Source organism: Lissotriton vulgaris, chromosome 4_1 (genome assembly GCF_964263255.1).
Source record: "Lissotriton vulgaris chromosome 4_1, aLisVul1.2, whole genome shotgun sequence".
Classification (NCBI taxonomy): Eukaryota; Metazoa; Chordata; class Amphibia; order Caudata; family Salamandridae; genus Lissotriton; species Lissotriton vulgaris.
This window is the reverse complement of record NC_141691.1, coordinates 130024721-130036695: the sequence shown is the minus strand read 5'-3', so window position 1 is coordinate 130036695 and position 11975 is coordinate 130024721. Positions and strand designations below refer to the sequence as shown.

Below are 11975 nucleotides of genomic sequence, written 5' to 3'. Positions count from 1 at the left end.
TAGGATAAAAGGCCCATCTGGGATTGTTTCAGATGAAGCTCGGAGTGCAATCTGGCTGTCATCCTAGGTTCAGTAATTGATAGCTTTCATTTTACTTCCTATCTTTTGCAAACAAAATAGGCTGAATGCGCCTCCAGGGTTGTGCAGGGGCTGCGGGCACAAGTGTTGTATCACACTGAGGATGCACCGAAGAGCTATACAGGGCAAGTCATGGCATTGTCCAGGTAGTCCATCGTCTCTTCCCTTGAGACAATCTCCTTTCATGACTCATGATGATACGGGAGGATCTCGACTGCTGAAGGTAAGCCGGCCGGTGATAAGTGGGGAGGTCGAAGCCAGATGGCGTTACACCGGCGGCGTGGAGTAGTGGATCACCGAGTTGTAATCTGGAGGTGGGCTGTGGCATTCCAGGTTGAGATCCAGGGGTAGGAGCACCAGGTCTTCCAGCGTGAAGTCCAGGGGGTCTTCTTCAATCTGAGAGGCCGGCTGGTACTTAACGGGGTCCCGCTGGCTGTCTCCTAAGATGGATTCCTTGCTCTTGCTGACCGCCTTCATTCTATTAGAGGGCAAGAGAGAGAGAGAGGGCCATTATTATAGCTTTATCTACTTGAACAGGTCTTTCTGGGTGTGGCCAAGAAATATGGCACATTTATACATCACATGCTAATCTACATTTTGCAGGAAAAAGAATGCAGATAATATGATGATACCCTTTGCCTTTAACATTACACACAGTAAACCAAATGTAGGAATTAATTAACTACATTTCTGGTTTATATTGATGAATCGTTGTGTAGTTTAATCCCGGAGTACTTAAAACAAGCCTTGGTAAAACCAATAAGTCTGACTTTCCTGTGGTAAAGCATGCAAACACAGGTATGGATAAATGCTATGAGGCTGGTATTGATGGTATGGGAGGCCGTAATGGAATTGGAGGTGGTAATGGCAGTGGTTTTTGTAGATACGGTTTGATGGTGGTTGTGGCAGTGAAAATGCTGGTGTTCCTAGAGGTGGCGGTAAACGCGGTGTTAGTGACGGAGTAGTAAAGGTGATTTTGGTAATAGACTGCAATTGAGTCCTGACAAAAACATTTAGGAATACATACTGCCGTGAAAAACAAACACAAAGCTTTCTGTATAAAATGCAGGCATTAAAGATGTGAATGTGTGACAGTTGAGTTTATTTTTCAGATGTAAAATATTCCCTCATCTATTGCAGTGCAAGCATTCCAAAGGAGGCGGCGTGATACAGCAATCTTCCAATAGCATGACGTGGGAGAAACTTAGCGCTCTTAGGCAGGGCCAAAGGCTACTCCGTATATTTTAATGAACTGCTAACTATAGGACAGAAGACAGATGTGTTGTCAAGCAGACCTAAACATGAGTATTTTTCAACTTACTAGCTGATTTAAGTCAGAAGTATATTAAATCCATAATTGCCTCTAGTAGCTGTTCAATAGGCCTTGAACTTTGATGCTTGACCCCAATTGAAGGCATTGTCTTGTTATCCAGCTGTGAACATAAAAGTCCACTGCACCTTATTTTGTTTCCTCTCTATGAGTAAAGCTGCCACTTCGAACTATGCATCCAGCTTCAACGCCATCCTGGGGCGCGGCCAACAGCGTTGTATCTCTCATATGGCAGGTCTACAGAGTCAAGGTGTGGCAAAATGAGAGGTAACAATTCCCTCACTCATCTGTGTAAAGAAGTCATCAGGGGCCAGATGTGAGAAATTAACGAGTATCAACCCGCCTCATTTGTCTGTGCTAAGATATCATAGGGGAGACAGATGAGAAAACAGGAGGGGTAAAATTCTCTGTGCTTATCTGTGTAAGTATATCATCAGGGACCAGATGTGACAAAATGGGACATAACAATGACACTCATTTATCTGTGCTCAAATGTCACGGGGGCCAGATGTCACGAAAAGAGGAATAACAATGACCCTCATTTATCTGTGCTTGGATGTCATTTGCCATATGTGACAGAATGAGGAGTAACATTTTGACCCTCATTTGTCTGTCCTAAGATGCCGCCTCACACAGCCAGCACCACAGTTTATATTCAGTGCCCTGCTAGAGAGCCCACACATGTATCAACCGATTATCGTCTTCAATGAAATGCAGGAGCTCACTTACGTCTCACGCTTTATAAATACTTCATTCATTCAATCATCTTATCGGAAAGCACTTCAGCCCCATTTCCTCTTCTGAGCTGCCCTGAATGGATAGTTCAAGTGCCTCAAAGCCTTCTGGAGTACATCTTGTGCTCTATAAATGTTTCTTTCACCAACAGCTGATGAATGCCCTGTTCGCCCTCTTCCTGACGACACCCTGCCTCATTTAAAGGTGGCGGCCTAAACTAGTTCCACCGTCGAAAACGTGGATGTCCCAATGACCATTCGCCTTAACACCGTCACATCTTTCCTACAGAACCATTAGGAGGACAAATTTGTCCATTTAGAGTGTGATTACCAACACTCCTTTTCCTGCCAGCGATCGTCACGAAGGGCATGGTGGTTGCAAGCACGAAAAAAACACTATATGTCCTATATGCACTTGGAGTACAGTTCTCAATACATCGGGTGCACTGACGCAAAAACAGCAAAATGCTGACCTGGTCGGAAATACACTTTGCCGAAAGAGCTCTCGAAGAGAGGCCTCTTCATAAACCTCTTGAACAGCAGGTATACTAGGGCACGCTTGGTGTTTGGGGGATGTTGACCCATGTTATGAACAGGTGTGATGCTTGAGGCTGGCGCAACACAAAAATAGTTTTTTATGGAGAGGCATTGGCACGAAAATAGCGCCCGTTGTGTGCTCGAGTCAGTAAGCACGTCCGGAAATTGTCCGGAGGCTCTCGACCCTCTCGCAATGCAAAAAAGTTTCTGTTTGAGCCCCCATCTTCAAAAGCAGGGCATTGTAACTGGTTCGCCAGCACTGGGCGCTGACCTGTGGAGGGGGTTCTGTGACCTCAGAGGGGTGCTGTGTTTAGTAATATCATTTGATATGAGGAGCACTTTTTTCTGGTGGCAGTGAAAGAATCCGAGGAGGCCTTCAGGGGACGTGGGGGCACCAAAAGCGATTGTCGCACCGGGCACCATTAGCTCTAAAGCCGACCCTGTTCAAAAGGGAAAGATCGATGGCGCAATCCTTCCCAGGTAATGCGGCGAGAATCTGGAACTCACTTCCCCCATTTCTCCATGCCACCTCCTCTACCCGGATCTTCAAAGCTGATCTCAAATCTCTCCTCTTCCAAAGACACTTTGAGAACTAATACTTTCATTCTCAGGCCCCTCTTGGAAGTTCGCTCCTCATTGTAAAATGTTGTATTTATTCCTGTATATTCCTCTCTCCTGTGTGCTTTATCGGAATTTGGGTCTAAGTTACCTTCATTTTTAGTCTCCTGGTTTTTTTTTGTAATGTTTTATTGTGTACCACTGCTCTTTTGTAACGTAACTGGCTCTATTGTACAGCACTACTGTTTTTTTGCAATGTTTTATTGTGTTACACGGTTCTTTTGTAATGTAACTGGCTCTATTGTACAGCGCTCTGACACCTTCGGGTAATGTCCGCGCTTTATAAATAATAACAAATAAATAATAAACGACCCGGACGCCCACGGCACTCCGGTAACTTCAGGCAGACAGCGGCATTCCCCATTGGTCTTTCCACTGCTTTTGCGTCCAATCAAAACACTGCCAGGCTGGTCCGGGGAAGCGCGAGGGCCCCAGGGCGCGAAATCCAGACACCTTCAGGGGGCACGTGACGGGAGCGCGAGGGGCGGCCTGTTGACAGCACCTCCGTCAGTCACTCAGATCCCACTCACCAGATATGACCGACCAGAAGGTGACCTTCTGAAAGTCCATTATTTTGACAGACAGGCAAGTCTCTGCGAAAAAGCCTCATAAAAAGCGCGCCTTTCCGGGTACAGTTCCCGCCGCATATTTCCCCAGCGCAGGGCTGGCATGTCGCTGATTGACATCAAGGGGAACGGCACTGCGTGAAATCTAAGTTAGAAAAAGTTGCCAAGTGCGAAGCATGTTCACTTCTCTATCACACTGACCCACGTGGGGAATGGCTCCATTACTTTGATTGAGCTCCTGTGTCTTATCTTGACTCTTTGCAAATGATAACAGGTTTCCGCAGCATCATATGTGCAGGGTGGCAGAGGCAGAGGCCACCTTACTCAGTTAGCGGAGATGGCACCTTGGTACCCTGCCAGACACATGCCCTAGTAACACCTAACAGGACTGTGCAGGTGATGTGAGCACGAGCAGCATGAAAAAATGACAGACACAACATGGTCTAAAACATGTGAATATGGAGTGCATGATAAAATAAAACATGGCGTATTGCTGAATTGGATTACTTAGAGGCTGCTGCTGCTGCCAGTTTCAAATTCATTTTTGGAGCCGGATATGAATATATGACGGTCGATCACAGTCTGTGACCTGCTCCCTTATCCCCACTCTCAAGCCTCCGACCATGAACACTTGGATAAAATAACTGCAGTAGCGCTGGTTGCGTCATGTGAGGCTGTGCTGGGTGCTTGATATTGTTAGTTTATTTTGCATGAAGACTCCTCTGCCATAGTTTAGCCGCCCGCAGTCCAACCAATGCGCCAGCGGCCCACCTGTGTCTCTAATGACCGGGGCTGCTATGGACACAATTTTATTTGGACTGTGCAGCGCCAAAACAATGTTTCTGACTAAACTCCAAGGGGCAGATTTACAAGAAGGTGCCGTGGTGTGGCACCGCAAGCCCTTTGGATGCGCCACGCTGTGGCACTTTCAGAGCACAGGAATAAAACATATTTACAATGATGTCACATTCCTCTGCTCTCCCCTGCGCTGCTCCACAAACAGCTGCCATACGCTGGCGCTGGCACCCTTGCACCAGGGTTCAAGTATGCCTGTGTCATGGGGAGATTGCTTTCGTGCAGGAAGGTGCCCCTTCCCGCACAAAAACTATCATTACATTACATTACAGTGAAGTAGTGTGGCTCACTGGTTAGAGGCGGCAGACCCGAGAGCAGAGGACGGCCCGGGACCAGGGTTCGATTCCCGGCGCGGCAGGTTTCTGGACCAGGGTCAGCGGACTCGATAATTCTCTCGCCTCGGTGCCCACTCTGATCAGCGATCACACTCGGCAACTCTGGGCATTGGCTTGCCTCATCTTCACTAACGGCCCCACCAGACCGCCGGGGATGCCTGGTCTCACCCTGGAGATACCCATTAAGGGACCATCTCTCAGGGAAGCCAGGAAGGGTTTCGCAGCGGTCGAAGCGCCTTGGGACCCTCCGGGTAAGTAGTGCGCTATAAAAATGCCTATACATTTACATTTACATTACAGGCATTTCCCTAGTTCAATGCGTGCTGTAGAATGAGGCACGCATTGAAAGAGGGAAAAAACGGGGAGAAATTAAAGCATTTCTCCTTGTTGCAATTCGCTACGCCACAGCATACTGACGCATTTCCAGGTTTACGATTCCTTGTAAATCTGGAAATGTGTCTGGTTCCGTGGGTGTTGCGTGGGAACACCCACAGCAACACCCATGGAACGCCGTTTTCACGCAAAGTGCTGTGTGTAAACGGGTCGTATTTACAAGGACAGGAAAATCCACGCAGGGTAGCTTTTCCTGTCCTTGTAAATATGGGGCATAGAAATGCGCTGTCAGTGCGTCACAAAAAGTGACGTACTGGCAGCGCAAGGGGCTTGTAAATCTGCCCCAAAGACTTTGCAGGGGTCACCATAGTAACAAGTGAATCCCTGAGGCGGCAGTATATTTAGCTGCAAACAGTATAGCAATAGGCTGTTTTTATTCAGCTTGGAAGCACCACTCATGATCCGCCACTGTCTCAATGAGCTATGTAAATGTGTGACTAATGCATTTTAGTGCGGTGATGCAGCCACCAGCACTAAAATGCATTAGTCTAACCCATGATGCATGGTACTTGGCAGGGCTGAAGGAAGTATTCTGGTAGATGACTCTGGTCATGCATGTACCAGGAAACTGTAGCACCCCGTCTGAACTATACATGGCCATTGGAGCTATGCAATTTTGTGGCAGCAGCGTTTTCTGCAAAATTATGGATTTTTCGCAGTTGTCACACAATCATTCATCTGCTGTGTAATCTGCAGATTTTAACAAAGAAAAAAATGTGTTTATAGCTCAAATGGATCAAACCTTAGTAAAAACGATGCAACATGTGTTGTTGAGTGGTGGTAGGCCTTTCACAAAGGTTCACTGGTTATCTTTCAGTTACTTATAGCTGTATTTGAGTGACTGGTACTGATGAGGTGAAATATTTGCAGGTATAATGTTAACAACTGTAAAGTTGACAAAATAATGTATCAATACTATCACAAAATTTGCCACAATTGGGGCCTACTCACACAAAAGGAGAAATTATCAGTGATTGACCCAGTTCCGGGGAGAGGGAAAGGGTTTGTTCGGGAAATCTGCACCTGATAATTAGTTTTTCACACTGCACCTGGACTGCGACATCCCAAGCCCATTGGAACAAAGCAGGATGCCCATTAAGCCTTTTCTTGCTGCATAATTTGGTAACCATGCCGCATAATTTGGTCTTCTCCTGCCGCTTAATTCCAGTGCCACTTGAAATATGGCGAGGGACCCTACCTTTTGACATGTGTGTATAAGACTGAACGAGGTACATGGGGCTCTTAGTGTTATGGCCCCATGTACCTCATGGGCCAGCATTATGCCTCTGTGATCACATGGCCAGACACGGCGAGATTTGCCGTATTTAATCATATTGTAGTTCTGTTTCATGTAGCACAGAAAAAAATCTGTGCTAAGGAGGGATGTGTGGTTTAGCCAGAGTAGCTGCAGGGGCGGCTCTAGGCTCATGGAGGCCCTGGGCAGGGACATAGTTAGGGGGCCCAGAAGAGGGAGTCAGGGCAGGGCAGGGCAGGGCAGACCCCCCCCCCCCCCTCCCCGGAGCTCAAGAAGGTGTTTGGAAGTGGAACAGAGCCAGAGGCCGCCAAATCCCTGCCAGGGGCAGCCACGTAAATATGTATCCATCCTCAGAGGAATATTATATTATGGATATATATTGGCGTGGAGGCCCCTGGGGTTTGGTGGCCCTGTGCAGGTGCACAGCTTGCACATGCCTAAGGCCGCCCCTGGTAGCTGGTTGTTTGTGGCGGAAGACGTGACTACATACTGGCTTTTACTAATTGATCCTCTTGGGTTGGGGAAGTGCAGTGCAGGGAATTGAATACTTGGGCAACTGTCACCGATAGACACCCATGGTGAACTTTTACAAAAATAATAGAGCACTTTAATACTAATTATCACCTTCTGTGACTTCCAGGATTGGCTCAGTGCAAGATGATAATACTGAGGACAACCCCAATGCAAACTCTGTAAAATATGCCAAAACAATTCACATCAGCTTGACACCATCTCTTATTCCTTCCCTCTTCTTGTTCTCTTCCTCCAAACCCTCACGTATGCCCACATCACTCCTCACTTTCACCAACCTTCATGTGCAACACCACCACATAATTCATGCTATAGTTGGCTGAAACTTTTGTTTCCATATTTCTCCATTTCAAAAAGTAAATTCAACCCAAGCCTCTTTAAAAAGGTCTTGCCAAACAACATCAGGACTACCTCTAGCATATATCGTTACTCCCAAGGAGATAAGAGTTCACCAGCACGTCACGGAAGACAAGAGTCTTTGGGGCCGATGTACAAAACTTTTTTTGAGGTGCCTAATGGTCCAGTTCGCAGAAAAGGTTTTTTAAATGTACAAAAACCAAATTGCAGACTACCACCTTCTCTTAAAAAATGAAACTTAATTGCTAAATTTCTTCTTTGTAAATGCATCCTGTGTTCCTTTAAAAACATGCTTTCATAAAAAGCAATCCCACATGGGGGTCTGCTGACCTCAGCAGGCCACTATCTCTGTGATGGCTGCTTGACAGATGCTCATTTTATTGCACACACGCTGTTGCTGGCGCTGCTGCAGGCGCTTCGCTGCACTTTTAATCCTCCTGATTTTGTGATTTTGTTTCAACTTCATTTTGCTGCACTTCTTCCCTGTTTTTAGCAGGGTCTTGGCCCCCTTCCTCATTCCGCATATAATTGGCTCCCTCACCGCCGTTTTGGCGGGCCTGGATCCCGGGGGTGGCTCACTGTGGGCGCCATTTTGGGTAGGGCTGGGAAGGTAGCTTCGGGCGCCATCTTGGAGCGTCCTCGCGCTCGCGCTAGGATTGGCGAGCCTACTTAAGGCGGACTCAGTTTCGAGGCGGCCTTGACAGATGCTCATTTTATTGCACACACGCTGTTGCTGGCGCTGCTGCAGGCGCTTCGCTGCGCTTTTAATCCTCCTGATTTTGTGATTTTGTTTCAACTTCATTTTGCTGCACTTCTTCCCTGTTTTTAGCAGGGTCTTGGCCCCCTTCCTCATTCCGCATATAATTGGCTCCCTCACCGCCGTTTTGGCGGGCCTGGATCCCGGGGGTGGCTCACTGTGGGCGCCATTTTGGGTAGGGCTGGGAAGGTAGCTTCGGGCGCCATCTTGGAGCGTCCTCGCGCTCGCGCTAGGATTGGCGAGCCTACTTAAGGCGGACTCAGTTTCGAGGCGGCCTTGACAGATGCTCATTTTATTGCACACACGCTGTTGCTGGCGCTGCTGCAGGCGCTTCGCTGCGCTTCGCTGCGCTTTTAATCCTCCTGATTTTGTGATTTTGTTTCAACTTCATTTTGCTGCACTTCTTCCCTGTTTTTAGCAGGGTCTTGGCCCCCTTCCTCATTCCGCATATAATTGGCTCCCTCACCGCCGTTTTGGCGGGCCTGGATCCCGGGGGTGGCTCACTGTGGGCGCCATTTTGGGTAGGGCTGGGAAGGTAGCTTCGGGCGCCATCTTGGAGCGGCCTTGCGCTCGCGCTAGGATTGGCAAGCCTACTTAATGCTCCCCTCTCCCGTGCAGCGGGACGCGCAGGTGAGGACGCCGTCGCTTAGCCGGAGTCGTGCCAGAGTCCTGCCCATCTGCGCTCGTCCGCGTCGAGGCAGCGTGAGGCGGGGCAGGCTCTGTTCCACATCTCTGTGTTGCTTCGCCGTTCCTGGCAGGTATGTTGTCCTACACACGGTCAGAGCTGCTGGCCATAGGGCAAATGTCCAAGGGATGTGTTTGTAAGCCTGTGGACCCATTAGTTGGTCCTTATAGCTGTGCCTGTAAAGGCTGGTCACTTAAGAGCCCTACTAAAATCCGTTCCCTGGAAGATGCTACTCCTGTCACACGAAAGTGTGTTGCATCTCGAGATCTTCGTATCTGGTGCCTAAACGTTAGATCACTGGTAAAGCACCACCTGTCCATCTATGATTTGATAGAGAAAGAGGATCCCGATGTCTTTCTAATGACAGAAACCTGGCTTCAGGATTCTGATACTGCCATATTGAATCTTGCATTCCCTCAGAACTATACCGTCTTCACTTCCAACAGAACCACACGAGGTGGTGGTATTGCTATGGCAGTCAAATCCTGTTTTCCGGCTGAATGGAAACTGTCGGGACTACCTGCATGCGAAAGTGCTATTTTTAAAGTCGCTTTTTCCCATCAATTCACTTTCAGTGGTATGCTCATCTACCGGCCTCCCGGCAATGATTCTGTCTTCAGGTCCGCACTGGCCGATATGGTCAGTCCTATAGTGCTCGGTTGTGCCAATTTCAACATCTTGGGGGACCTTAACATCCATTTTGATAATGGGTCATCCACAACCGTGAGCACTTTGCTGGCGGATCTGGAAGCTCTTCAACTCACCCAGCTAGTCACCCTTCCAACTCACTCAGGTGGCCATATTCTGGACCCCTTCTTTTCCACACTTGACGGGGTGAGGTTGTCAGATCCGAGGATGATGGGGTGGACTGACCATCTGCTGGTAGAAGCCTTCTGTCCAGTCCACGATAAGCCTTTTATATCTGTAGACAGGCCTATTTTAAAAAGGCTTTGGCACAAGCTTAGGCTTGAAGAGTTCTACAGTATACTGGAACAGAAACCGCTGAGCACTTTTATCAATGTGGAACAAGGTTACCAACAGTTCTGCGCCTGGATCACCGATGCTCTGGATTCTCTTATACCTCTGCGCTGGTCGAAAGGCCGGACAAAAACACCCAGTCCTTGGTATAATGAGTCTCTCGCAGAATTGAAAAAATCCTGCCGAAAAACAGAGAGGGAATGGAGAAGATCCTATGACCCTGCTCTGAAAACTCGGTATTTTACTGAGCTGAAGCTCTACCACAGAGCTATCTGCAGAACACGAGCCGCATTTTACGCTCAAGAATTTGCTACCAGCTCCAATCCTTCAAAACTGATCTTCAAGGTACTGAAGGACCTTATGAAAAACAGATCTACCTCAGAGGTGATTTGCACAGACTCCCACTGTGATAAACTGGCCTCCTTTTTTGTGGAGAAAGTGAAAAAAATCTACCAAGGTTTTGACACACTCCACCAGAATTGTGAGGTTATTGTCCCTGATACGATGGGATATGAGACCCTGGCTATGTTACCTGAACTGACTATTGAGACCTTTGACAGGCTCAGCCTTAGGGTTAAGTCAGGCTCTCCCTCGGACCCGTTAAAGCCAGCTTTTATCAACACTCTTTCCCCGCTGTGCCGTGACCCCATATTGAATCTTATCAATATGTCATTGTCCAACGGTACCCACGGCATGGAAACAGGCAGTGGTCACTCCTATACTAAAAAAAGCCAACTCTGATCCCCGGTTGCCAGAAAATTATCGACCTATATCCCTGTTGCCTTGGATTGCTAAAGTGACAGAAGCCCATGTCAACTCTGTTCTGTCTGCGCATCTGGCTCGCAACCAGATATTGGATCCCAGTCAGAACGGCTTCCGGTCAGGACACAGTACCGAGACGGCATTACTCTACATCACGGAACATCTTCGCCAGGTACTGGACTCAGGTCGTACTGCAGCGCTTTTACTATTAGATTTAAGCGCTGCCTTCGATACTGTGTCCCACCAGATACTGATCCAACGCTTACAGGAGGCGGGAGTGACTGATATCGCTCTCCAATGGTTTCGGTCCTTTCTTTCGGATCGTTCCTTCAAAGTGGCTATACCACCTGGCCAATCCGCCACCTATCCCCTGGATCTGGGGGTACCACAGGGATCCTCGTTGAGCCCTACAATGTTCAACCTCTATGTGAAACCGTTGGCTGGTGTCGTCAAACAGTGGGGTCTTACGATGGCCTCATATGCTGACGACACACAGCTAGCGGTGACACTTAGTAGAGACCCTGAGGTGGAGGCCCCCAGATTCCGAGCGGGTCTTGTGGCAGTAGCAAGCTGGCTTCACACCAACTGCCTTCAGTTGAATGCCACCAAAACGGAGGTGTTGGTGCTAGGGAAGCACGCTGAGCTATGGGGTAACCAATGGTGGCCATCAGAGTTGGGTGTCACTCCTATTCCAGCCTCTGGAGTGAGAAATTTAGGCATTTGGATGGACTCCGCGCTCACCTTCAGAGACCACACCAAGAAGGTGGCTGCCACGTGCTATGGCATTCTGCGGGGAACAAGGCCGGTTTTAAAGTATTTTGATCCCCCTACCAGACAGCTTGTGGTCCAGGCCTCAATACTATCTCGGCTGGACTACGGCAGCTCGCTGATGTTAGGGGTGAATCAAGCGGAGGCCTCTAGGCTCCAAAGGGTACAAAACGCCGCGTCACGGGCCATTGTGGGCCTTCCCAGACATTGTTCAGTGTCTGGAACCATCACGGCCTTACATTGGCTCCCGGTCAGACAACGAATTCAGTTTAAAGCGCTGTGCCTGGCCTTTAAAATCTTGAAATTTTCTTCGCCGCCGGCACTCGCCAACCTACTCACGCCCTATACTCCTACAAGATCCTTGAGATCGGAGGGGCTTCACCTGGCTGCTTGTCCACGCTTTAAATTGAGCAGAATGGGTGGCCGCTCCTTTAGG

General features: G+C 48.4%; 1 protein-coding gene across 2 annotated transcripts in view; it reads right to left on the bottom strand.

Moving 5' to 3' along the window:
* Nucleotides 1-204: 204 nt before the first annotated feature.
* LOC147718463 (vascular endothelial growth factor receptor kdr-like) overlaps nucleotides 205-11975 on the bottom strand; it is a 537031-nt gene continuing 525260 nt past the window's right edge. For both annotated transcript variants that reach the window (XM_086918385.1, XM_086918386.1), the window contains exon 30: nucleotides 205-556. In XM_086918385.1, coding sequence (XP_086774511.1) covers nucleotides 346-556 — 211 coding nt within the window. In that variant the 3' untranslated portion in view covers nucleotides 205-345. The remainder of the gene's footprint in view (nucleotides 557-11975) is intronic.